Source organism: Hemitrygon akajei, chromosome 14 (genome assembly GCF_048418815.1).
Source record: "Hemitrygon akajei chromosome 14, sHemAka1.3, whole genome shotgun sequence".
Lineage (NCBI taxonomy): Eukaryota > Metazoa > Chordata > Chondrichthyes > Myliobatiformes > Dasyatidae > Hemitrygon > Hemitrygon akajei.
In genome coordinates this window covers 2,262,127-2,289,955 of record NC_133137.1, presented here as the reverse complement: position 1 = coordinate 2,289,955, position 27,829 = coordinate 2,262,127, and the positions used below count along the sequence as shown (strand labels likewise).

Below are 27,829 nucleotides of genomic sequence, written 5' to 3'. Positions count from 1 at the left end.
CCAGGCCGCTAGAGCGGTGAACCTGCGAATGGGAGGCTGCTGCCGCTTTCCGGGTGGTGGTTGGCTCTCGCCCGCACCTCTCCTTCCCTCTTTAGGCCGGAGAGCAATAGGAACCGTAGTCCCGCGATTGCCTTGAACTCCAGGAAACCCGCTCAAAATCACCCTCTCCCGACAGCGGAGTCTCCACGGCGGACTTTACGTATTTGTAAGTGAAATAGTAAAGATGCAATTGCAAACTTCATGTCCAATGAAATGTTTGGCGTTCAAAACATCAAAGTGATTGGGCCTACTGCATGTACTGTTTTCTGTCACCTATTTCCGCAACCTTGGTGGTTTATGTTGAACCTGTGTCCTTGAGCAACAGTGTTGTATGATACTTTGGCCGCGTAATCTGACTGCTGTCACATTTTTCTGCAGCATAATTATCTTCATGGCTCCCTATCTCAGCATTGACACAGTATAGTCTCTCAAAATTCTGCTCGCCTCCAAACATTTTCAGTAGCGTTGTTTGATCTGGAGTAGGAATCTTGGTTGTTTCCCAAGATGTAAAATGATGTTGTTTCAAAAAGAGCACACGCTCAACAGTAATTTATACATACATAGCAACTTCAACATATCCCAAGATGCTACACAATGCTATTATTAAAATTTAACATTGAGTCACCTATGGGCATAATATGCCAACTTTGAAACTGCTGGTAACAGTCACTCCTGCAATTCCGCAGTCCCACCGATAAATCATGCACTATGGTGGTCTTTCTAACGCGAAAATTACATTTGATTCGATTTAAGTTAACATTTGTTTCGAAGATGAACAAGGAGAAACTTCATGCAGTGTACAGTATTAGTTCGGATAATTCCAGGGTACACCAAAAGTCATCGGAATACCTGTATTAAAATTTGTTGTCAAAGACTCTTCTAGTCCCCATTTCAGAGTCCCGGAATGAAGCATTCCTTCGTGGACTGTTACTCACGCTAGAAGCGTGTTGCTATTCAGTGAGACAGAAAATCTCCGTCAAAGTTAGCAGAAGTTGCTCACTGCTGCAAAGTCCTAGAAATTACCATCAGTAAGATGATCTGGCCGTTTGGGCAAAGCTTAATCAAAAGAATAGATTTTTTAAAAGTAGATGAAGAGAGGCACTTACTCATGATCATGAACTTTCAAGTTCAACGATCTCAGCAGAGCAGGTAGAAATTAAGTCTGGATTTCAAAGGCAATCTGAACGAAACACAAACTGGAGCCAAAACTCTCAAAGCTATAACACAGTGACAACTTTGAAGCTTAAAATGAGACTAGCAATGGTTGGAGGCTAACAATCTTGTGAAGCATCTGTTCCCACCCATTCATTTGTAGGTACAGTTTAATCTCCAGCTGAAGTTTCTACCTCAAGTCAGCTCACTGTGAAGTAGGAAATCAGTGCATTCCACCTCATCTTAATTCACCAGAGTGTATTTTGTACTGTCCTTTTAACATGTTCATGTTTTGAGATTGTGCTGTTTTTTTCTGCAAAGCTTGCCACAGCTGCACACTCTGCTTTCCCTGGAGTTTGCATTCTTCAGCATTTCCAATCAAATCACAGGCTGAACAAGCTCCAGACTTGAGCATTGTTCAGTTTATCTGTTGCAAAGTTGCTGGGCTCATTGGATTGAAATTGAAATATACCCCAGCTTGCACATTCCAAAACTTCACCCAATCAGGAACAGTGATTTTACTCACCTCTCCTCACCCACTTCATGGGACCTAGCCCATACATTACTGTATTACTACTCTAGGTTTGTAACACCTATGAATCTGGCAATTTATGTTTTGAAAATTCCTCATGGCTGAATATTCTAAACGTCACCTCTTTAGTTATTTTCCTACCACATTCTGCAGCTGGAGGGTGAGCTTTTGTTAATCACACTCTGTTTCAATGATATCTTCCACAACTATTTTAATCTCTAGGTTTCAGAAACTTCCTTTTAAAATGTTATTAATTCCACGTGCAAATCTCTCAAGCCTTGTCAGGAACGGTTTCAATCATACACAGTAAAATCTGCAGATGCTGGACATCCAAGCAACACACAAAAAATGCTGGAGGAACTCAGCACAACAGGCAGCATCTGTGGAAGAGAGCTGGGCTGAGACACTTCATCAGGATGTAGATAATTTTGTTTTTGCAAGTAATGAACAATAGTTCACTAGAATTGTGGGTTTTTTTCCTTCCAGAGACCCGTGGTATGTTGGAACCACCACTTCCAACAGATAGATAGATAGATAGATACTTTATTCATCCCCATGGGGAAATTCAACATTTTTTCCAATGTCCCATACACTTATTGTAGCAAAACTAATTACATACAATACTTAACTCAGTAAAAATATGATATGCATCTAAAATCACCCTCTCAAAAAGCATTAATAATAGCTTTTAAAAAGTTCTTAAGTAGTTTACTTAAATACATTGAGTCCTAACCCCGGCACTTTAACATATCTTACTCCTGGCGGTTGAATTGTAAAGCCGAATGGCATTGGGGAGTATTGATCTCTTCATCCTGTCTGAGAAGCATTGCATCGATAGCAACCTGTCGCTGAAACTGCTTCTCTGTCTCTGGATGGTGCTATGTAGAGGATGTTCAGGGTTTTCCATAATTGACCGTAGCCTACTCAGTGCCCTTCGCTCTGCTACCGATGTTATACTCTCCAGTACTTTGCCCACGACAGAGCCCGCCTTCCTTACCAGCTTATTAAGACGTGAGGCGTCCCTCTTCTTAATACTGCCTCCTCAACACGCCACCACAAAGAAGAGGGCGCTCTCCACAACTGACCTATAGAACATCTTCAGCATCTCACTACAGACATTGAATGACGCCAACCTTCTAAGGAAGTACAGTCGACTCTGTGCCTTCCTGCACAAGGCATCTGTGTTGGCAGTCCAGTCTAGCTTCTCGTCTAACTGTACTCCCAGATACTTGTAGGTCTTAACCTGCTCCACACATTCTCCATTAATGATCACTGGCTCCATATGAGGCCTAGATCTCCTAAAGTCCACCACCATCTCCTTGGTCTTGGTGATATTGAGACGCAGGTAGTTTGAGTTGCACCATATCACAAAGTCCTGTATCAGTTTCCTATACTCTTTCCTCCTGTCCATTCCTGACACACCCCACTATGGCCGTGTCATCAGCGAACTTCTGCACATGGCAGGACTCCGAGTTATATTGGAAGTCTGATGTGTACAGGGTGAACAGGACCGGAGAGAGCACGGTCCCCTGCGGCGCTCCTGTGCTGCTGACAACCGTGTCAGACCTACAGTCTCCCAACCGCACATACTGAGGTCTATCTGTCAAGTAGTCCACTATCCAATCCACCATGTGAGAGTCTACTCCCATCTCCGTTAGTTTGTGCCTTAAGATCTTGGGCTGGATGGTGTTAAAGGCACTAGAGAAGTCCAGGAATGTAATCCTCACAGCACCACTGACCCCATCCAGGTGAGAGAGGGATTTGTGCAGCAAATACGTGATAGCATCCTCCACTCCCACCTTATACGCAAACTGAAGAGGATCCCGGGCGTGCCTGGTTTGTGGCCTCAGATTCTGTATTATCAGCCGCTCCATGGTCTTCATCACGTGTGACGTCAAGGCAACAGGTCTGAAGTCATTCAACTCCTTTGGTTGTGGTTTCTTCGGTACCGGGACAATACAGGATGTTTTCCACTGTCTGGGTACTCTTCTCTGCTCCAGGCTCATGTTGAAGATGCGCTGTAGTGGTTCTCCCAGCTCAGTCGCACAGGCCCTCAGTAATCGTGGGGATACTCCATCCGGTCCAGCCGCCTTGCTGATACAGATCTTCCTCAGTTGACCTTCCACCTGTGCAGCCATAATCCTGGGCGTGGGCAAGGTCTCCTGTGAGTGGCTATTTTCCTGTGAGGGAAGTAAGAGGGAGGACGAGTAAAAACTCTGCGGTGAGGATGAGATTGTGCTGTCGAACCTATTGAAGAAGTTGTTCAGCTGGTTCGCTTTCTCCACATCTCCACTTATGTTTGCCCCCCGCTTTGCACCGCATCCGGTGATGATCTTCATCCCATCCCACACCTCCTTCATGCTTTTTTTCTGCAGCTTTTGTTCTAGCTTCCTCCTATACTGCTCCTTTGCCCCCCTTATCTGTACTCTGAGTTCCTTCTGAACTCTTTTAAGCTCCAACCGATCATCATCTTTAAAGGCCCTCTTCTTCTGATTTAGGAGGCCTTTGATGTGACTAGTGATCCAGGGCTTCTTATTGGGATAGCAGCGAACAGTTCTAACAGGAACAACGACATCCACACAAAAGTTAATATAGTCCGTTGTGCATTCAGTGACCTCCCCAACGCCCCTACAAAGCCCCCCTTGCAGTTCATCCCAGTTAGTAGTACCGAAGCAGTCTCTCAGGGCCTGTTCAGCTTCAGGAGCCCGCTTTCTAAAAGATGTACCAACTGGTCAAATGCTCTCACCCTTCTGGCCCTTTAAGTTACCATAATTTAGAGAAGCTTGATGCAAAACTGAATCTATGAGAATGTGTAAAGGTAATGTGCAAACAATCATTTTAATGTTCTTTTTCTTTTACCTGCATCCCCACAGGCCTACGATGGAAACTCTGGAAGAATTTGACAAAGAGTATCCTCTGAGTAAGATGTTTTGTAAACGCCTGACTAAAGAAGAATTTGAGGTTGAAGGACTGACTTACACAGAAAAGGCACTGGAAGACTTGTTTTGCACCATGGATCAGAACCCATCGCTGTGTGAGAAGGTGGTGCGCAAACACAAACAAGCTGAACTGGAGAAGGCTGGATTGAAATCTTTTATTAAGGTAAGATGGAGATCAGAATCTGGTTGGCATGTTGTTCTGCTTACACCAGAAGCCACAGAAAGAATTATTATTCTAAAATGTGGCTGAGAACCCTCTCCTTTCTATCTCTCCTGCCTTTATCGACAGTCTGATTCATTACCTTCCAAAATATAGTCAGAGTTCTAGAACCTTAACAATTTTAGAAGATCCATTATATCCATAGCTATGACTTTTTAAATCCCTTTGGTATAGACCATGAGAATTTGGTCATAAAAGTGTCTGCAGATGCTAGAGATCTTAAGTAACACACACTGGGGGAGCTCAGCAGGTCGGGCAGGATCTATGAAGGGAAATGGACAGTCGAAGTTTCTGACTGAGACTCTTCATCAGGGTTTGAAAGGAAGAGGGCAGAAGCCAGAATAAAAAGGCAAGGGAGGGGAGGAGTTTAAGTTGATAGATGAATCCAGGTGAAGGGGAAGGCGGGATGGAGGTGGAGGAGGAATGAGAATTTAGGAGGTGAGAGGTGGAAGCGGTAAAGGGCTGAAGAAGAAGGAAACTAATATGAGAATATAGTAGATCATGGGGAACCAGAGGGAGATGATGGGCAGGTCATCATGAGGGTTGACAGGGCCAATGGAATAAGGGAACATAAAGTTGGTGGTGTGGGGGGTGGGGGATGTGGAGAAACAGAGGGGAATGGTTACCAGAATTTAGAGAAATCAATATTCATGTCGTCGGATTGGAGACTACCAATACAGAATATGAGGTGTTGCTCCTCCTGCATCTGGCCTCATTGTGATTGTAAGTGAGACCGTGAACAGATATGTTGATGGGGGAATGGGAAATGGAATTGAAATGGGTATTCACCTGGAAATCAAGATTGTTATGGCAGACAGAGTTAAAGTGTTTGACAAGGGGTCTCCAACCTTTATTGGATCTCGCTGATTTAGAGGAAACCCCATTGGGAACACTGGATGCAACAAATGTCCCAACAGATTTAAGGTGAAGCACTTGTTTAAGGACTGTTTAAGACCCTGAATGCTGGTGAAAGAGGTGTTCGGGCAAGCATTTATTATGATGGAAGAGGTAAGTGCTAGAAGGGAGATTGGTGGTGAGGGATGAGTAGACAATCGCCAAGAGAGTGATCCATAAAGGAAGTGGAGGTGAGGGATGTGAAAGATGTGCCTGGCAGTGGGATCCAGTTGAAGTTGCAGAAAATGATGTGTTAGCTGCAGATGCCTCTGAGGTTGTAGATGAGAACAATCCCTGTCCCTGTTATGTCTTAGGGGTGGGGGTATACATGTGGACAATGGAGAAGATACAGGTGAGGCAGCATCGTAGTGGCAGATTTTAGTAATATCTTCTTCTGCCTTGATCTTCCATGACTTGTTTTCTGTAACCTAATCAAATTTCCTGCTTCTGCACTTTCCTATTATATTTTCAATTATCAGCTTCTTGTAAATCTTTTGTTGATATTTTAAAAAACTACTTGGCAACATTATAAGTCTCTTAATCGAATGCTATTTTTACCTTTTCTAGGAAGGCACAGTGTACATATAAAACTAAAACCTCTCATCCACGTCCCATGTAGGCGTGAGCATTCCAAGGACTTCAATATATGCAGTAGTATCAGATGTTCAAAGTTCCAATGAGGTGCCTTGAGACATCTTACTGTAATAAAAGCTGCTTAAATATATTATTGTTGCTATTTATCCCTTTTATTACCCTTTTCTATCTAATTATTACCCTTTGGAACAGTTTTATTGACTGTGGTTTGAAGCATTTGGGCTTGGAGATGCCAGAGTTGGCCAGGAGTAAAAATTAAATTATTTCACTGCCTCAGCAAATTAGGAACATGAAGAATTTGCAAGTATTGACAATCATCTTGAATGTTACAATGAAAATGACGAATTTGCCGAAAGCATTGTAGGGATGCAGTCCACTGTCTACACTAGATGCCCCACTGATTCTTTGCTTTACACTCGAACAAAACAACACAGCATGTACACTGGATGAATTCCTCCAATAACTATTAGGAACTATTATACAGTTTTATAGTACTGTAGTACTATTGTTAGTGCTCTAATTTGTTACTCAGTTAAATGGTAGTTTGTCTTTTTTTATACCTGTTTAACTATTTCTGTGAAACTTCAGCTAATTGGGGCATTCACTTAACTGGGCCAAAATGTACCGGTCTCGATGTGTCCCAATTAACTGGAATCTACTTTATATATTTCCTTATTGTATTTTATAGTATGTTTAATGTATTGACAACAAATTTCATGGCATGTGTAGGTGGTAATGGGATGTCAGGGTAGCATGGCAGTTTGCTCAACATTATTACTGCTCAGGCCATTGGAGTTTGTAGTTCAATTCTGGCGCTGTCCCTGTACGTTCTCCCTGTGATTGGGTGGGTTTCCAACCACAGTTCAAAGATGTACCAGCTAGTAGGTTAATTAATCATTGTAAATCAGCCTGTGATTAGACTGGTGTTAAATAGGTGGGTTGCTAGGCAGTGTGGCTTGTTGGGCCAGATAAGCCATTTCCACACTGTATCACTAAGTAAATACAAATAAAATAAATAATCAACCTTGTACTGTTTGTAACTTCAAAACACTAAATGAATTCAAATGAAGACGTGGGCAGTCTGAAATACGGGTGTAGTTCGAGTTTACTTTAAGCAAGGCACGCACCTATCACGTGGTAGCATGATGATGTATGTATTTTTGCGTGTGCGTGTATGCGTGCCCTTATCTTCTGGTGGAGTCATTGGGGTGCCATCATGACAAGCTTTTTGCACCAATCTTTTTAGTGATTGCTCATCATACGGTGTGTCTTGGGCATCTGAAACCTGGCAGAGTCCATCCCTCTCCAGGTTGAGTTGCTAGCTCGACACTAAACCCAGGCACGGATGGAGAGTGTGCAAGGGAGCTGGCCGGATTCGAACTCGGGACCTCTCACCCCAAAGTCCAGCACTGATGCCACTACGCCACCAGCTGGCATATTTTGCATATAACCTGTAATTAGTTAGTCAAACAACAGGAATGTTTAATCTATATATATCTATTACTCAATTATAACTGAAATATTAAATACACAACAAGTAATGTACTATTAAATGTTTTATTTGCAGGCTAAGTTCTTTGCAGCAATAGATGGTCGGATGAATCGCTGTAATGCTGTTGAGATGGATGAGTTGCGAGGCAGACTCCAGTGTTTGAAGGATGAGATGATAAAAGTGCAGACTTATGCATGTGGTAAGTCCATTGTCAAATTTTCAACCCCGTCAGTCAAATATTCCTGTGAACGTGTGGATTTCCTCTAGATACTCTGGTTTCCTCCCACAGTCCAAAGATGTACTGGTTAGTAGGTTAATTGGTCATTGTAAATTGTCCTGTGATTAGGCTACTGTTAAATAGGTGCATTGCTGGGCAGTGAGCTCATTGGGCTGGAAGGGCCTGTTCTGTGCTGTATTTCTAATTAAATGAGGAAATATGCAGGTAATTCAGGAATATGTTTGGACGAACACAGTTTGTTTCAACTGGCATCTAGGGTAGTTAATTTCTCCACCCCCACCACCACCCCCTTGAGGTTTGCTGATGCTCACTGTGTATACAGGTATCCCCTGCTTTTCAAAGGTTCATTTTACACCACTTCGCTTTTACGAAAGATCTACATTAGTACCTGCTTTTGCTAACCTAAAGAAATCCGAAGAGGATTTTCGCTTTTACAAAAAAAGGCGAAAAGCGAAAATAGCGTCCAGCGTTTGTTTTGCAGCGAGCTGTTATAGAGGCAGCGTGCACCCCGAGCAACGAGAGTGGCGTCACCAAGCTCCTTCTCCAGGAACTACACTCAGCATCAAGCTGCCGTAGCTTTGAACTGTGTCTGTGAGCATCTCTGCTTATTCGGCTGATACAGAAGCTGCCAAAAAGTTCCCAGAAGAACTGAAGAAAATAATTACAGAAGGTAGTTATCCATCTAAGCAAGTGTTTAACTGTGACAAAACTGCAATTTATTGGAATTGCTGAGCAAGACATTTATTTCGATAGAAGAAAAGCAGGCTAAGGGACACAAGGCATCGAAGGACAGGTTTACCCTAATGCCTATTATTAACGCCACTGGTGATGCTGTGTGTTTATATAGGCTGTGTATTTATCATATCATTCCTGCTTTTACTATATGTTAGTGTTATTTTAGATTTTATGTGTTATTTGGTTTGATTTGGTAAGTTATTTTTTGGGTCTGGGAATGCTCAAAAATTTTTCCCATATAAATTAATGGTAATTGCTTCTTCGCTTTACGACATTTCAGCTTACAAAAGATTTCATAGGAATGCTCTACTTTTGGATAGTGGGGGAAGCCTGTATAACTAATACTGTATCTACTTTTTCAGGACTGATACAGGGTTACAATATAGTCTGTTCGTGCCTGTCCTTTCTAACCCCTGTCTGCTCATCAGCTGGGCATCATGCTCTGGAATACATGCTGCTCTGATCTTCCAGCTGCCCCGTGTCTCTTTCAGACACGCTGAAGGTGGATTATTTCTCCACATGATCATTTATGTCATTGCAGGTTGACATTTTTGGAGAACCTCTCGCAACAAGTAGAGTTGCCAGTGAGGAGCAGGTTTGCAGACTATCTTGGCTGTTGAACAGTGTTTGTTGTAGAAAAGTGGAGGTATTACTGTTCAAATGTCAGTCTGTCTGAATCAGTTACTGTCACTGCTACAGGCAATCTTCTACTCAAAAAAAAAAAAATGGGTCCTGCTTATAGGAGCCTTTGAAACAATAGAAGAGAAGTGAATTTAGAGTCTATACTAGCATAGCTGAAGCTGGCGATTCAAATTAGTATCTCCTCTTTTTCTTTGTCTATGATGGTCACCGTCTTCAGTTGATAGGCAAATAGTCACAGGAAACCTACTGAGTCTGGCAATCAAACCCTGTTTCTACAATTTACTTCTCCCTGACACTTGATTGATTGGTGGGATTTTGATGTGCTGAAGTTGCAACCCTCACTACCCAGTAATGAAATGACAATGATACTTCCCTGCACTTCCTATAGGATGAACATTATACCATGACTTAGTGGAGAAAACTGACAGGCCAGTGACCACATGTTGCTTTTTGCCTTTAAATTAGCTCAACTTCCAATTACTCCAATACGCAAAGGATGTGCAAAGCCCGTGGCAGATCACTTCCTTAGAGTAGTGATCACTTCCTTTCCAGATATTGTTATTGAAAGACTAATTGCAGAGAGGAAATATTGTTCAAAGTGATGGAGAAAGAGGTCAAGTGTGCACTCTCTTATAGCTTATTGCCAGCAATATGGAGAGAAATACGTCAAACCTTGAAATTTATCTCCTTACAGGCAGCCACAAAACAAAGAACCCCGATAGAACCAATTTAAGAAAAACATCGTACACCCAATGCAGGAAAAAAAACTAATGATGTAATCATGAGCCAATAACATTCAGAACTGAAGTTCACAAAAGTGAGGTCACAGCCACTCTAGGAGCCCATTAGTTGCAGGCCACGCAGAGAGGACAAACCCTCACCGGGCTGAACACCGGCTGGTCCCTTGCCTCCAGCCCCAACACACTGACCTTTTCAATCTGGCCTGATGTTTAAAATGGCCAAACGGCAGCTAATTCTTCACTCTCAAACCTGGCCTCTGCTGTTTCAATACGCTGTTGGGCCCAGGACCCGCCTTCTTGAATTGGCCTGTCCCCGACTTTACAATCTAGCCCGCTGCTTTAATCGGTCAAACATCAGCTTGTTTCTCACTCTCGGGCCTGGGCCCTGCAATTTCAAATCGCTTCCAAGTCCTTGCCAGCAGCCAAACATTGGCTTATTCCCTGCTTTTGAGCCTGGGCCCCACCACCTCGATTCATCATGCACGTACCATGCTGCAACTGTGCCGGACCTTCTAGGCTTCTGCTCATGTCAAAAAATACCAGGTTGTACAGGCATTCAAAAGCTCAGCTCTGAAAGGGAAGCTACAGGCGATTGATTGCAGTTATCTTTTTCGAGAAAAAGTATGATTAATAAAGCAATTTATTAAACTGTCGTAAGTCTAGATAGTGAGGGGAAAGAAAGGTTGACAATGGAACGTTGTCACACTTCTCCATAATGGCTCAGACAACTTCTGTCAGAAGATTTATAGACAATAGGTGCAGAAGTAGACCATTCAGCCCTTCGAGCCTGCACCGCCATTTTGAGATCATGGCTGATCATCTACTATCAATACCCGGTTCCTGCCTTGTCCCCATATCCCTTGATTCCCCTATCCATAAGACACCTATCTAGCTCCTTCTTGAAAGCATCCAGAGAATTGGCCTCCACTGCCTTCCGAGGCAGTGCATTCCAGACCCCCACAACTCTCTGGGAGAAGAAGTTTTTCCTTAACTCTGTCCTAAATGACCTACCCCTTATTCTCAAACCATGCCCTCTGGTACTGGACTCTCCCAGCATCTGGAACATATTTCCTACCTCTATCTTGTCCAATCCCTTAATAATCTTATATGTTGCAATCAGATCCCTTCTCAATCTCCTTAATTCCAGTGTGTACAAGCCCAGTCTCTCTAACCTCTCTGCATAAGACAGTCCGGACATCCCAGGAATTAACCTTGTGAATCTACGCTGCACTTCCCCTACAGCCAGGATGTCCTTCCTTAACCCTGGAGACCAAAGCTGTACACAATACTCCAGGTGTGGTCTCACCAGGGCCCTGTACAAATGCAAGAGGATTTCCTTGCTCTTGTACTCAATTCCCTTTGTAATAAAGGCCAACATTCCATTAGCCTTCTTCACTGCCTGCTGCACTTGCTCATTCACCTTCAGTGACTGATGAACAAGGACTCCTAGATCTCTTTGTATTTCTCCCTTACCTAACTCTACACCGTTCAGATGATAATCTGCCTTCCTGTTCTTACTCCCAAAGTGGATAACCTCACACTTATTCACATTAAACGTCATCTGCCAAGTATCTGCCCACTCACCCAGCCTATCCAAGTCACCCTGAATTCTCCTAACATCCTCATCACATGTCACACTGCCACCCAGCTTAGTATCATCAGCAAACTTGCTGATGTTATTCTCAATGCCTTCATCTAAATCGTTGATGATGTTTACAATCGTTTACAAAGTGGTGACAATGTTTTGTATTTATGTTGTTGGGCAGCGATGTTGAACAATAAGGGACTGAGTGAGAGTGTTCCATTTTTCCCATTTGTAAGGAAGCACGAGGTTTTTTTGTAGAAATTATTAGCACTCTTAATGAGAGTGAGCCTTAACTAATCATGGTTCCTGAACTAACTTTACAGTTTCACTTGATTTGAGAAACTCTTCTCATTCGTCTATCATCTCTCTGTGATGCCCCTCCCTTCCTTTCTCCCATGGTCCACTGTCCTCTCCTATCAGATGCCACCTTCTTCAGCCCTTTGCCTTTTCCACCAATCAACTCCCAGTTTCCCCCTTCATCTCCCCCTGCCTCCCCACCTGGTTACAACAATCACCTGCCGGCTTGTACTCCTTACCTCCCTCCCCCCAGCCCACCACTTCTTATTCTGGCTTCTTCCGCCTTCCTTTCCAGTCCTGGTAAAAGGTCTCTCTGCCTGAAACGTCAACCCTGTACTCTTTTCCATCAATGCTGCCTGGCCTGCTGAGTTCCTCCAGCATGTTATGTATATTGCTCTGGATAAACTTACTGATTAGTGCCTGCTCTTTTGAGGGTGTTGTAAGATCATTTTAGCAAAGAGGCTGAGAGACATTTAACTCAGATAGACATTCCCTACTTTAAATAATATTGAATTCTTTCTTACCCCAGGCCACGCCACCCCTCCACTGCTTCTGTAATTCATGAGAAGGCAAGTTACAAAAATAATAATTCACTTACTCTTCTATTGTCCTCTGGCCAAAATGATTGAGCATTTATGGGATAGTTGCCCCTTGAGTTTGTATCTTCACACTTCTGCATGACCTCATCAGAGTCAAGGCCACCATTAGTTGATTTAAGCACTAGTTAAAAGAGTTCATTGGGATGTTTGTGTTTCCTAGAGGCTAAAGGACAAAGAACTTCCAAACGACTTGCTGAAAAAAGGCTGAAGGAGCAGGGTGAGAATTCTAAAACGACCAGTTCCTCTCCATCTGCGTTTACATCTGCTGTACCTCCACCACCACCTCCACTACCACCACCACCACCACCACCACCTCCATCTTCCAGTAAACTGCCTCTTAAAACCCCTCTGAAAGACAAGTCCAACCTCTGCACAGTAAGTAGCTGAACTGCAGGTTTGTGTTTTTTTTGTGCTGGGTGGTGGGTGAAGGTCTGCTCTACAGGGAGAGATGCATTCTACCTGATGTTATGGGGGAGGAGGTGTTACTTTCCTAAGAAATGGTCCCAATCATGATATTGTGCTATGCAAAACTACATCATCTGTGCATAGATCAAAGAAAAAGTAGTTTTATTTTATTTTCCCCAAAAAATACAGTGCAAATAAACTCTATTTAATATCTCAAATTTTTGGACAGTGATTTGTGAATTCTATAGGAGACAATTTCCATCACCCAAATGGCCACTTAGCACAGGTTGCCGATACTGACAAACTGAAGTTTCTAGTATGTTCAGGGAAAACTAACCCATTGAAGAGGAATGTACAAGTTACCAAAAGGAGTGAGAAGATTGTGTATTTTGTCCCTTTTCTAAAGAAAAAATAGAAATGTGTACTTTGAAACAAGCATTTCACAATTACTTCAGTAAATTTCAAGTGCCTTCCCTGTTGTGGAGCAGACTCGATGGGCCAGATAGCATGATACTGCTCCTGTGTCTTATGGTCAAAATTCATGATGCTTTTCCCTGATCTTGCAGAAAGAACAAATGGTCTTGGCAACCCCCGATCTGCTAGAGAGTTATGGACTGGCCAGACTGAATCGACGTTCAAAAAGGTGAGAGAGTGAAACTTAAATTTGAAGCAACGTACATATGAATTTTGATGCCGAACGTTGTAAGCATTTCTCACTGCTGTCTCCAGATTGCCCAGTGTTTAGATATATTAGTGTATGTGGGCCATCTAACACAGTTGACCAGTTCTAGCTGCCTGGAAGCACTGAGTGGAGCAAGCTGCACGAGTGCATCCAATAGAGCCACGATAGCTATGTGCAAACTTTAAAAAAACTTTAGAAAGTGTTCACATTCACTTTCCATGCTAGTGGTCGCCAACCCATTGATTGCGATCAACTGGTCAATCTTTGAGACTTTCCCAGTAGATCCCAAAAAAAAAGAAAAATAAATACACAAATACTGTTGAGAGATTGTTTTTGGGTTATGGGGTTTTAGTTCCGTTCTTTCTGCCCAGTGCACATGCGTGTAGCTCCCTCACCACGCACTGTGGTGTACTTCAGTGGTCCCCAACCACCGGGCCGCAAGGAAACGATATGATTTGGCAATGTGAGTCAGCTGCACCTTTCTTCATTCCGTCACGCCTACTGTTGAACTTGAACACGTGCGAGGTCATCAGTCGCCTAATCGCAGTGATATCCTCATGCCAGGGATCACTGGTTGGCCTTGGGTAACCGGCTGCCTCGCGCGGCCGGCGGGAAGTGTTGTTGGTACTGGCCTGGAGCACGGACAGATGGGCACTGCCTCTAAATCTGTTTAGCACACCGAATGTACGTGAGGAACCCAGTGCTAAAATATTCGCAGACGACCTAATTCGGGCTTAGGGTTTCATAAGTAGCAGAGCAGCTACCTCGCTGCAATCTACTGAAAGTCATCCTTCGAGACAAACTTTTGTCGGCCGATAGATGCTACAAGGGGGGCGGGCGTGCGCCCTGTCGCACTCCTCACTCAGTCGCTCTATCCAGATTGCAACCGCCACGGCCCCAGCATGGGGACCTCCTGCCCTGACCTTGTCCTCTCACCCCACCCACAACCAGCTGCACCTGGCCAAGGTGTCTGGCAGCGGGTGAGCAGGAGGCTGGAGCTCAGTTCCAGAGGCTGTCTAATGAGGCAATGAAGCTCTCAAAACTGCTTCGGTACCCTTAAGCACCCTGCACTTAAAGACAAACCCATTGAGATTTTTAAACGAAAAAAACGTGAGCAAGCGGGACGGAAGCTAAGTGCTGATAGCCACGTAAACTAAATTGAGGAATAGACTGGACATAAGGAACCTGCTTCGAGTATCGCGCTATTCCGGTCATGTTCCTTCCCTCCCCCATCGGCCGGTCTGCAAGAATATTGTCAATCTTAAACTAGTCCGCGGTGCAAAAAGGGGTGGTGACCCCTGGTGTACATATATTATTTCTACTCCCAGGTTTTCTGCATGCATGTGACTAACCGATTTAGTAGGGTCGATCTTGCCCAAGGCCAAGGTAGGGGATATTGGGCTTAAAATGGTTGGTGACCACTATTCTATGCCATCAGATCTTGGCACTCTGAACACGGTTTTTTTTCACCAGTGAGCCAATACTTACAATTCAGTTTTAGTAAAAGAACCTGGGGGCAGTGCATTATGGTACAAACAAACAAACAAATAAATAAATATATTCACCTACTTTGAATCAGAAGCAAATCTTTTGTGTTAGATATTCTGTATCAATAAAGGGATGGGCAGTAAAAGAATACTATCATTCCCTCAAAACTAATCAGTAAACTTCAAGACCTGGTCCTCAATAATACCTTGTGCAATTGGATCCTGGATTTCCTCATTTGCAGACCCCAGTCATTTCAGATTGGCCAAAATATCTCCTCCACAATCCCCATTCACACAGGTGAACCACAAGGATGTGTGCTTAGCCCCCTGCTCTACTTGTTTACATCTATGACTGTGTGGCTAAGTACAGCTCCAACACCATATACAAATTTGCTGATAACACCGCTGTTATGGGCTGTATCAAAGATGGTGATGAATCAGCATACAGGAGGGAGACTGAAAATTTGGCTGAGTGGTGCCATAACAACAACCTCTCACTCAATGTCAGCAAGCCCAAGACTTCAGGAAAGGGAAACCAGAGGACCTGTCCTGGACCCATCATATAAATGTAATTGCAAAGAAAGTAAGTTAGCGCCTCTACTTCCTCAGTCTGTGGAGGTTCAGCATGTCATCAAAAACTTTGAGAAGTTTGGTGGAAAGTACGCTGACTAGCTGCATTACAGCCTGGTATGGGAACACCAATGCCTTTCAGTGGAAAATCCTACGAAAGGTAGTAGTGGATTCGGCCCCGTACATCACAGGTAAAGCAGTCCCACATCTACATGAAACACTGTTGTAGAAATGCAGCATCCATCATCAAAGATCCTGACCACCTAGGCCATGCTCTCTTCTCGCTGTTGCCATCAGGTAGAAGGTACAAGTGCCTCAGGACTCACACCATCAGGTTCAAGAACAGTTACTACCCCTCAACCATCAGGCTCTTTGAACAAAAGAGCATAACTACACTCATCTAATGAGATGTTCCCACAAGCCATGATCTCACTTCCTGTACTCTTTATCTTATTGTTTCATGCTCTCATTATTTATTGCTATTTATTTATATTAGTATTTCAGTGGTTTGTTGTCTTCTAGGCTCTTGCTCTTTCACTGATCTTGTTTACAGTTACCGTTCTATAGATTTGCTGAAAATGCCCGCAGGAAAAAGAATCTCGGGGTGGTGGCATGTATGTACTCTGATAATAAACTTTACTTTGAACTTTGAGTAGTCTTCAGCAAATAATTTGGAGAGTACAGTTACGTAGAGGGAAGAATTTGGTGATTAGATTGTGGTATGGAGCACTGTAATTGGATGTGAGGCATCAAGATTATACTGTATATCCGAATTTTGCAGAAGAAAACGAGACTCAAACTTCAGCTCAGCTTTTAAACTAATCATTCCTCAGAAGCTGGTAGGTAAACTGTTCTTGTTGGTTCTCAACACTTCTCTCTGTAACTGAATCCTGGACTTCTTGAAAAGCCACAGTCAGTGCGTGTTGGCAGAAATATCTCTGATGCTGAGCACTGGCGCTCCCCAGGGCTCTGTGCTCAGTCAGCTGCTGATGCATGACTGCACCACTAGGTCCAGCGCAAACCGAACCAACAAGCTCGCTGATGACACTATAGTGGTTGGCCTCATCAACAACGAGGAAGAAAAGAATGGTGTGAGCACAACAACTTGAGTCTCAATGTGGGCAAGACCAAAGAGATGAATGTGGACTTCAGGAAGGTGCAGGCTCACCACTCTTCACTGCACATACACAGCTTCTCTGTAGGGAGAGTTAGGAGCACCAAGTTTCTGGGAGTGCTCATATGGATGATCTCACCTGGTCCCTCAGTCCCTTTCTTTGGTCAAGAAAGCACAGCAGCATTTCCAATTCCTAAGGCTCCCCCACCCCCCCCTTAACAGATTTTTACAGGAGCACCATCAAGAATGTCCTGACCAGCTACATCACTGTCTAGCAAGGGTAACTGCAAGTCCCTACAAAGGATTGTGAGGGCTGCTGAGAGGATCATCAGAGTCCCTCTTCCACCCATCAGACCTATATATCAGGAGTGGTGCATATGCAGGGCCCTTAGCATCGTCAATGATCTCTCCCATCAGTCTATCGATCTCTTTGACCCCCCCCCCCCCCCCAACAACCATATTAAGAACTATTAGGATAGGAAATAGCTTTCTCCCCCAGACTGTAGTTACTGCCCATTACACAGCTGTCATTTAGGTCAGCAATGTCCATCTCTGTCAGTCCTCGGCCATCTTATCTATTGTACATCAGGTGTGGTCAGGGTCTTTGGTCTTGATTTTGGTGGTGTTCAGGTCTTCCTTCATTGCACCAGCATCTTCCTCTCGATGTTCACTACTGTCAGTCGTACAAATCGCAGGTGGACACTTAGGAATACTATCACACACAGATACAGGATTCTTCATTGCTGTTTCCGTGACAATTTTTTTTTAACCAGTCAGGGGTGTTAGTCCTGAGCTAAACCCCGAACCTGGAGGACCAGTGGACTGCCGTTAGTCTGGCCTCTACCAGATCAAAGCACAAGACTGCATCCAACATAGTTCTCCAGGTCATTGAGGTATGCAAGCTTCCAAACCCAAACAACAGGGTTGTGGTTCTCTTGGAGGTCCCCCAGGCCGTAAGACTACTGAACTCACTGCCTCTACCTAGGTCTCATCACGCATGAAGCGCAGGTAGCATTATACTGTTTACTTTTGAACTTGTGTTGTAAATACACCTTGTTATTTGTTAATTTACTAGTGGTAATAGATGTAAATGTGTTGAGACATGATAGAAGTTTTCAAAATCACTAAGGGATGTAAGTAGATGCCAGCTGCTCTTCAGAATGAATCCATCATCAAGGACATGGGACCATTGGTGGAGACTGGTCAAAGGGAGATTTCAGACCAACATCAGAAAGCATTTCTTTACATGGCAAGTTGTGGACACCTGGAACAAACTATCTAGTTGTGTAGTTGAGAGTAGTACTTTGGAGACTTTCCAATCTAAACTTGATAGTTACTTCAACGCACTTTGTGAATAGGAATTTGGCAAGCTTTATTGGGCTGAATGGCTTGTTAATGTCAAAAACTTTCTAATGTTCTAATGATACATCCATATCACATGGAAAGGTTGGATCCTCAGAAGATCTTGCAGACTGAATTGGATCAGTATTTCCAAGATTCCTGATTCCTATGGGAGGTTCACCAAATTCCAGCATACTGGGGAGTAAACTTCTATTAATAGTATTTGGAATTACACTCAGAACCTTTTGAATAATATAATCTGGAGTCATTTACTGCTAGGTGAACTTGTATAAGTTTCAGGTGGAGATTTGCTCTGCTGTAATTACCTCTTCTTCAGGTCCTCTTGGATTGTGAATTCTAAAAACTTTGTGGATATTCCTTCTCACCTCCATGATGATATGCCAACACTTTGAGACTGTGACACATGATCCTAGAAACACTGGCCAGGGAAACATCAGCTCTCAAAATCTTACACGCTTTTTATATATTTCAATGAAATCACCTCTCATTGTTCTGAACTCTAGAATCTAGGCACTGTCTCCTCATTTGATCTACAAGTCAGTTTGTGTGGGAAGTAAATAATCTGACATAGTAGTGTTGAGGTTTACTTTGTTTCTCATTGCACCTGATCTAAAAATTGTTGCTGCTGACCGTGAGTTTGCATTTTCTTGTCCAAAACAATAAGGATTAAAATACAAGTTTCTAAAATGAAATATCAATATTTGATCCACTAATGATAATACTAGCTGCTCTAATTTACTTTGTTAACTGATCTGTTTGTAGTATTGGCGATCTGAGAGACTCTGAAAGTCTGCACAATCCTCATCCTGTCAAAAGCATTCACTCTGAGCTACTGGCTGCAAACCATTTTAAGAGGCTTCGTTCAACAGGGGTTGACAGGTATGTAAAAGCAATTCTGTGTAAACAGAGGCATGAATGTATACTCTACATTCTTTCCTTTTTAAAAAGGGAATAGAACTGTCCACTGAAATACATGTTGCTGTTTTCTTAAGATATGTAAAGCCCTGATGAAATCACATTAGAGAATCAGAATCAGGTTTACCATCGCTTTCATGTTGTTAAAATTGCTTTTTTGGGGCGGCAGCATAGTGCAAGACTTTAAAAAAATTTTTACTATACTGTGGTGCTAGAAAGTTTGTGAACCCTGTTGAATTTTCTCTATTTCTGCATAAATATGACCTAAAATGTGACCAGAGCTTTGTGTAAGTCCTAAAACTAGATAAAGAGAACCCAATTAAAAAAGTAACACCACTTGTTCATTTATTTATTGAGAAAAATGATCCAATATCACATGCATTTGTTGTAAAAAGTATGTGAACCTTTGCTTTCAGTAACTGGTGTGACTCCCTTCTAGAGCAATAACTTCAACCAAATGTTTCCAGTAGCTGTTGATCAGTCCTGCACATTGGCTTCATAGTGTTTTACGCCATTCCTCCTTACAAAACTGCTTCAACTCTGGGATGTTGGTGGGCTTCCTTCTATGAACTGTTTGCTTCAGGTCCTTTCACAACATCACTTCAGGATTAAGGTCAGGACTTTGACTTGACTATTCCAAAACACAAATTTTCTTCTTTTTAAATAATTATGTTCTTGATTTCCTCTTGTCTTTCAGATCATTGTCTTGTTGCATTAAACAACTTCAATTAAGCTTCAGATGACAGATCGCTATCCTGACATTCTCCTATAAAATGTCTTGATACAATTTTGAATTCATTGTTTCCTCAACAATTGCAAGCTGTCCAGGCCCTGAGGCAGCAAAGTAGCCCCAAACCATGATGCTCCTTCCAACATGCTTCACATTTGGGATAAGGTTTTGCTGTTGACGTGCAATACCCCTTTTCCTCCAAACATATGTGCATTTCTGCAAAAAAGTTCACCTTTTGTCCCACCTATCGAAACAACATTGTCCCAGAAGTGTTGTAGAACATTCAAGTGGCCTTTTGCAAACTTGAGATGTGCAGCAATTTTTTTTTTTGGAAGAGCAGTGGTTTCCTCCACGGTGTCCTTCCAGGAACACCATTCTTATTCAGTGTTTTTCTTATAGCGGACACATGAACAGAGACTTTCGTAAGTTGTAGAGATTTCCCTCTCTTACACCTCCTTCAGCATTGCACATTGTGCTCTTGGTGTGATCGTTGAAGGATGCCCACTCCTAGGGAGAGTAGCAACAGTGCCGAGTTTCCTTCATTTGTAAACAATTTTCCTTACTGAGAACTGATGAACACTCGGCTCTTTAGAAATGCTTTTGTAGCCTTTTCCAGCTTCATGTATCTCTACAATTCTTCTAAGGTCCTCTGAAAGTTGTTTTGATCAAAGCATGGTGCACATAAACAGGTATTTCTTAAAAGTACAGGCTCTGTCAGCAACCTGACTTTGTGTGTCTTTTTTTTATAGGGCAGGGCACCTCTACACATTACCTCAGAGATTCACATTTTTTTTCCAACAAATACATTGCATCAATTCTCTCAATAAATAAATGAACAAGTATAATGTTTTGTGTTATTTAATTGGGTTCTCTTTATCTTGTTTATAGGACTTGTGTGAAAATCTGATCAGATTTTAGGTCATATTTATGCAGAAATAGAGAAAATTCTACAGGGTTCACAAACTTTCTAGCACCTCTAAGTTACAATAAAAAATAAATGGTGCAAAAAAAATTGAGTTAGTGTTCATGGGTTTATGAACTGTTCAGAAACCTGATGGTGGAGAGGAAGAAGCTTTTCCAAAAACTGTGGTTCTTCAGATTCCTGTACCTTCTCTCTGATGGTAGTAATGAAAAGAGGGTATTAGGGACCTTAATGATGGACGATGCCTTCTTGCACTGCCTTTGAAAGATGTCCTACCTGGTGCAGAGGATTGAGACCATCAAGAATGACTACCGTACCATCCCTCGGCTGCATTTTGGGAAATCTGATCATCTAGCTGTCCTCTTCCTACCTGAATATAGGCAGAAATAAAGAGCAAGGCACCAGAGGTAAGGACAACAAAAAGATGGTCGTGGGAGGTGGTGGAGCGATTACAGGATTGTTTCGAGTCGGTGGACTGGGCTATAATCAAGGACTCATCTGAAAACCTGAATGAATACACCACAGTTGTCATGGCCTTATAAATATGCCCATGGACAAGTATATCCCCACAAAATCATGCAGAGTCTTCCCCAGTCAGAAGCCCTGGATGAAGTGAGAGACTCAATCTTCTGAAGACTAGATTAGTGTCGTTCTGGACTGGCGTTTCAGGAAAGTACAAGAGGTCCAGGCTTGACACCAAGAAAGCAATCTCATATGAAAAGTGGCAATTCAGTCTAAACTTGAATCACAGAGAGATGCTTGACAGCTGTGGAAGGGCTTTAGTGTCATTGCCTTTACAAAGCAAACCCAAGCAAAAGAAATGCTTTCAATGCCTCAGCAAAACTGAAGAGCAGATCGTCAACCAAAGGAGGAAGAAACCAGAGGTCCATGAACCAGTCTTCTCTTAAAGAAAATGGCAGTAGCTATAAATTTCTTGGTGTTATCATATCAGTGGATCTATCTTGAGACCAGCACATAAGTGCCATCACAAAGAAGGCATGGCAGCGTGTCTTTGTTCTTAGAAGTTTGCATAAATTAATAGATGTCACCAAAAACATTTAACAAACTTCTACAGATGCACAGTGGAGAGAATCCTAACTGGTATGGAAATCAGGAGTGGAAAAGGCTACAGACAGTAAGTAGTGCACGTAGCCCGGTTCATCACAGGCAAAGCCCTCCCCCCACCATTGAGTATATTTACATAAAGCATTACCACAAGAAAACAGCAGTCATCATCAGAGATCCCTGCTATCTACGCAATGAGCTCGTCTCACTCCTACCGTCAGGTAGGAGATACAGGAGCCTGTGGTCCCACACCACCAGGTTCAGGAACAGTTACTACCTGACAATCACTGAATAACTTCAATCACCACTTTCCTGAACTGATTTTGCATACAGACTCATTTTCATGGACTCTTTACAACTCATATTTTTAGTATTTTTTAATTAATTGCAGAGTTTATCTTATTTTTCACATGGACTGTTTGTCCATCTTTATGTAGAGTCATAAAATTCTGTTACTTTTTTTCCTGTAAATGCCTGCAAGAAAATTAATCTCAAGGTGGTTGGAGTTTGATACAGAAAACCACAGGCCGTCGCTACAAGACTGGTGAAGTGCTGGCTCTTGGAAGCCATTGAACAGACAGTGATATCACACCGTGTACGTTTTTTTTGCTGCACATCTCTTGTGCTGAATTCCATTGTGCACACAAGGGTCATGAGGGCACTAAAGTTGATCCTAACTGAAGAATGGAGGCCTGCTTTGATATTAATTTAACAGCTCATCCATCCACCTTGGTTCACCAATGGAAATAAAGGGGTATTCATCTGCATTCCTCTGGGAAGATGCAGTCTTTAACTTTCCATGGATACTGGTCACTTTCACACACTGCTGCTGTTATCCTCACCACCCCTTTCTCGCCTGCCTCCTCCACCTCAGCCCACACAATTGTCTTCCCCAGTTCACTTTCTCTACACCCCTCACAATGGCAGGAGATTGTGGAATATCACAGCTTCCTTTCCAGTGGGCTAAGTGCAGAGTTGCCATGAGTTAGATTTGATCTGTAGCTCTGTTTTAAAATAGCTATTAATTTGGAATTAGCTACATCAAGTGATAGTCGCCAGGCCGGACTGAGTCAATAAGCTTGCCTCCCCTGGTGTTTAATGACTGTGTGGGGTCAGAATTGCTTTTATGCATGCATCTTATCAGTAAATACTCCCCATTCCTAACTGTTCTTCCCTAAATTCCAATTCCTGCTCTTCTAGATCTCCAGGTGGGACTCCATCCAAAACCCCCAAGGTCAAGGCAGAACAAGGGGAAATGAGTTCTCCTGCATCTTCTTTCAACATGACTTTATTAAATAAATTTCGAAATACAAAGAGCCCTGATGAAAGTGCTCCACAATCACCAACGCCCAGTGACAGTGATAGCTCTGGATTTGCCACCCCTCCAGGGAGCCCGTGACAGGGACATCATCTCTAACTTCTCTGAAATAACTGCCTCTGACCAAAGAATTCTGCTGAACCACAGTGAAATCATGTTTGGTCCAATGTTTGCATTAAGCTGCTGTGAGTACACATCATGGAACCAATTATTACTGCAGAAAGTCCAAAAAGTAAGGGAAAAATCCTTATTTTTAGTACAGTATCATCTACAGCAGTGGTTCCCAACCTTTTTTTGGCCATGCCCCACCTAATCACCTCTAAAATCCTGATGCCCCCTGTGGTGATATATAATTCTTATTATTCAAAAAGTGAACTCCTATTCACCTGGAGGAAGCCTAAAAGACCATTAACTTGGTTTAAACAAGCTTCCAAAGAACATGGCATTCATGAAAGAGAAAAATAAAAGAACCAAAGGACTGTTAAAGTTCTGAGGAAGAAATTACTAAGAAATGTAAAAAAAAAAGAACATTAAGTGATATTAAAATAATAATAATAATAAATAAATAAAACAATGCCGATTCGTTTCTACAGCAAAGACAGATACACCGTTTAAAAGAGATGACGCAATGTACACACCTTCACACCACCAAGAACCGAAAGCTACTGCAAAAAGCAGCATTGGCGCGACCTCGTACGAGTTTCTTACGCGTTTGAACTTGTTCATTCGTTCCTTCCTACATCAGTCAATTCATTAATTTAATTATGAAAGCCATTTGATGGTTGTAATGATGGTGATACACTATATACAGTACATACGCAATTACACATGTACATACACACAAGTATTTTTATGTATGCATACTGTATATACACATATGTATTAACTCGCACCACATTCATACTCACACAGACTTACTAGAAAAAATTCACTGTTAATAACTCATTCTCAAATTGCCCCCCTTAAAAATCAAATTACCCCCCTGTGGGGCGTACGCCCCACGTTGGGAACCACTGATCTACAGGTAATACAGCAACATCTGTACTTAACAAAAGACAATGGTTTCATATCTCAGCGAGCATTGCTATATTTCAGATCTGTCTTATTACTTTACAGTGTTTTATCTAGTTCCAATATATTTGTCTACAATGCTTGATATTTACTAGATTTGTTTTTTGAGAATCTGGCAGCCACGTAAAGAAATGGATTGCATCTGGAAATATCACTATTTAAGCTTTTGACTGTTTATTGTAGATATAATAATCCAGAGATACAGAGTATAAGAGAAAATTTGGATTTTGAAAATAACAAAACTGGAAATGTTCTAATTAAATCTGTGAAAAATCACTCCGTGCATATCTCAAATTACATGGTTTCCAAACAAATGTAAAAGCAATGATCTTCACATTTTGCTATGCGGGGATCCAGCTTGTATTTGAAACACTTTCCTGCATCAGTTGAAGTATGAGAAATACTGTGATGCCCTTTAGTGATGAATGTAATGTAGGAAGAGGGTCAAATGTACCTGAAGTGCTTGTACCCAATTCTCACTTCAATCCCATACATTGCGAAATTGGACCAGACACAACCCCTGTTACAATTCTTCCTGTGCTGGTATCACTTCACATCAATATTTCACACAAATTGTGATGCCACCTGATGTGGCTCACTTTAATTACTTGGTGACAGAAAAAGTAAGTGACAAATTATGATCTTTGCATCAACCCATGATTAAAAACAAGGCCTTCATCACACTTACAGTGAACTATGATTTAAAAGTGACACAGTGTCCCAAGGACTTCCTTTTTAATGTAAAGTATGAAGTATCCCTAACTGGCAGATGGCAAAGTTTGAGGTTTCTGTGAGCTGGGAGATAGAGTATGTAGATCTCACACAACATGCTGGAGCAACTCAGCAGGTCAAGCAGCATCCGTGGAAACGAACAGTTAACATTTCGGGCCGAGATCCTTTGTCAGGACTCAGCCCAAAACGTTTACTGTTCATTTCCACAGATGCTGCCTGACCTACTGAGTTCCTCCAGCGTGTTGCTATGACCCCAGCATCTGCAGAGTATTTTGTGTTTAGTATGTAGATCTGTTGATTTGTGGCCCTGATCCTAATCCTAATTGCTGCACAGTTGTGATTTGTAGAGGATGCCTCCACAGAGAGATTTGTTATCTAATAAGCTACTGCTCCCAATATGTACAAGTCGACTTTTAATGATCTAAAAAGGGAAAAAAAAGTGTGCCCCAATTTTGAAAATGATTTTGGTGATTAACATTTGTAAAAGTGACAGGGTCATTTCGTTTGCTGATGAGCTGTAATTATAAAAGAAAAGCTGGCAGTCTCTCTGAAGCAGGTCTTCAGTTTAGAAAATTGATTGTACAGGCAAGCCTTGTACTTCACAAAAACCACTGCGAATTTTAAGGAGAACAGAACATTTTCGTAATGTCAGCCCTGATTTTATTCTCTTACATCATGGTCAGTAACAAAGGATTTACTGGAGTCACAGTAATAATCTAATTTGTAACAATGAAACTTTGATTTGGGTTGATGGGGAAATGATCAAAGGTTTTGAATGAAATACAGACATAGGCAAATGTATGTAGGTTTTCAGTAGGGTCTTGGTAAGCTGTCAGTTCAGATTCTGTGGTCATTATTCTTTCTGGAGTACATGTTGAACACAGAAAAGATAAGGATACAATGGAGACAAAGCTCAATGGGGATGTTAAAGTACAGTATTTAGAAAATTAATACAACAAGGAAACCAAAGCACAAATGGCTTTTGATGCAAAGAAAATTACTAAAGAGAATAACATACCTGGATATCTGAAATAAAAAAATATGATAATTCTCAGGGGATTAAAGTTGCATTTTGCTGTTGGAATTAAGGAAGCACAACAGTAACTTGGAAAATGTTTTTCAGAAGAGATGTTAAAATGAGCCCTTGCTCCCCCTCCATTTACCTGTCAAGATGTGCATGAAAGGTTTCCCATAGTGGTTTTAAAGGGACTATGGAGTTTTGCAGTTGCCTTTAACAATTTTAATTATCATCACCAAAATTAAAACCACTGGTCACTTATCCCATTTGTCATCTGTAAATCCTTTCTGCACAACTACAGGTCCTTCCTCAGGTTAGGACAGGATTTCATTCCTGTGAATATACACCAGTCAGAAATGTGGCCTCAAACCGAATTCCCAGGCAGCAGAAAGTGCCCGCAGCCCCACAGCAGCTGACAAATCTGTCCCACCAGTCTCCCCAGTGCTAATTCACATATATGGGTTATACACGTTAGGTGTTTGTAAGCTTGTCAAGGCCTCTATTAGTTTCCATATTTGCTTACAAAATAACAGTTAAGTGCTGACTAAGCACAAGTCAAATTCTACTGTTGTAAGATTATTTTTATTCAATTTTTGAAAAGTGGAATCGGATCATTTTAATTCTGTAAAAGCTTCAATCAATTGTCTGTTATGAGATGTAGTGACATTTGCTCATCACTATATGGGTCAGTTTGCTGGGTAGCATCAGGGCAATTTTTGAACAAGTTTCTTTTGTTTACCTTTGGCTATACAAATATTGATACACAAATGATTCCAGTGACTGAAACTTTGTGTTGACTACATAATGTTGAAATTTAAGTTTCTATTTTGTTACTTTCTTTCAGCAGTGCCTTGATCTATGCTGGGTTTAGTATCCAGTTTAGTGTATAATGAAAGAGGCAAAATTATATATTTATAGTTTTTATTTTATATTAAGCAAGTGGACTAGGTATGAATTTGGTGACTGAATGTGCTTTTTTCATTAATGTTATTTTGATATTAAAATTTGTTAAATTTTTAAAGCCAACTTATTTCTTTAACTTGATAATAGAAGAAGCATTTCAATTGTAGAGACAAACAAGACTGGTGTGTAGTTTTTCCTCTTCCTCATACCTAAGCACTTATCAAAGCATTTTGAACATGCTGCAAGAACAATCTTTAATTTTAATCTTCTAGATTTTGGGTTTGATAGGTTTGTATATGAACTATGCAAACAACCACATGAAATGTCTCTGTTCTGCTAGCTGGTAATGTTGTACAAGTCCCATGATTCAAACAAAATCTCTCCTAATGTATATTTTCAGGCAATTTAGAATTTTGCTTTATCTAACTTTCCCAGAATAAATAATTTTATATTCTAATATTTTATGTGAATGTTTACTGTAATTATAATTAAACAGAACACACTAAATGGCTTTTAATGGACTTGCCCAATGGACCATAACCACTGCACATCTTAGGATACTTAAAGGACATTGTTAATGTCAAAACCTAACTCTGGTTAGGCCACACTTGGAGTATTGTGTCCAGTTCTGGTCGCCTCACTATAGGAAGGATGCAGAAGCATTGGAAAGGGTACAGAGGAGATTTACCAGGATGCTGACTGGTTTAGAGAGTATGGATTATGATCAGAGATTAAGGGAGCTAGGGCTTTACTCTTTGGAGAGAAGGAGGATGAGAGGAGACATGATAGAGGTGTACAAGATATTAAGAGGAATAGACAGAGTGGACAGACAGCGCC

General features: G+C 41.8%; 1 protein-coding gene across 1 annotated transcript; it reads left to right on the top strand.

Annotated features, from left to right (window-relative positions):
- Nucleotides 1–27,449, top strand: LOC140738221 (uncharacterized). The gene is made up of 7 exons (XM_073065333.1): nt 1–205; nt 4,597–4,825; nt 7,938–8,061; nt 12,859–13,073; nt 13,670–13,746; nt 19,081–19,197; nt 23,151–27,449. Exons 2-7 carry the CDS (start codon nt 4,604–4,606, stop codon nt 23,347–23,349), a joined length of 954 nt encoding a protein of 317 aa, XP_072921434.1. The 5' UTR covers nt 1–205; nt 4,597–4,603; the 3' UTR covers nt 23,350–27,449.
- Nucleotides 27,450–27,829: the final 380 nt, after the last annotated feature.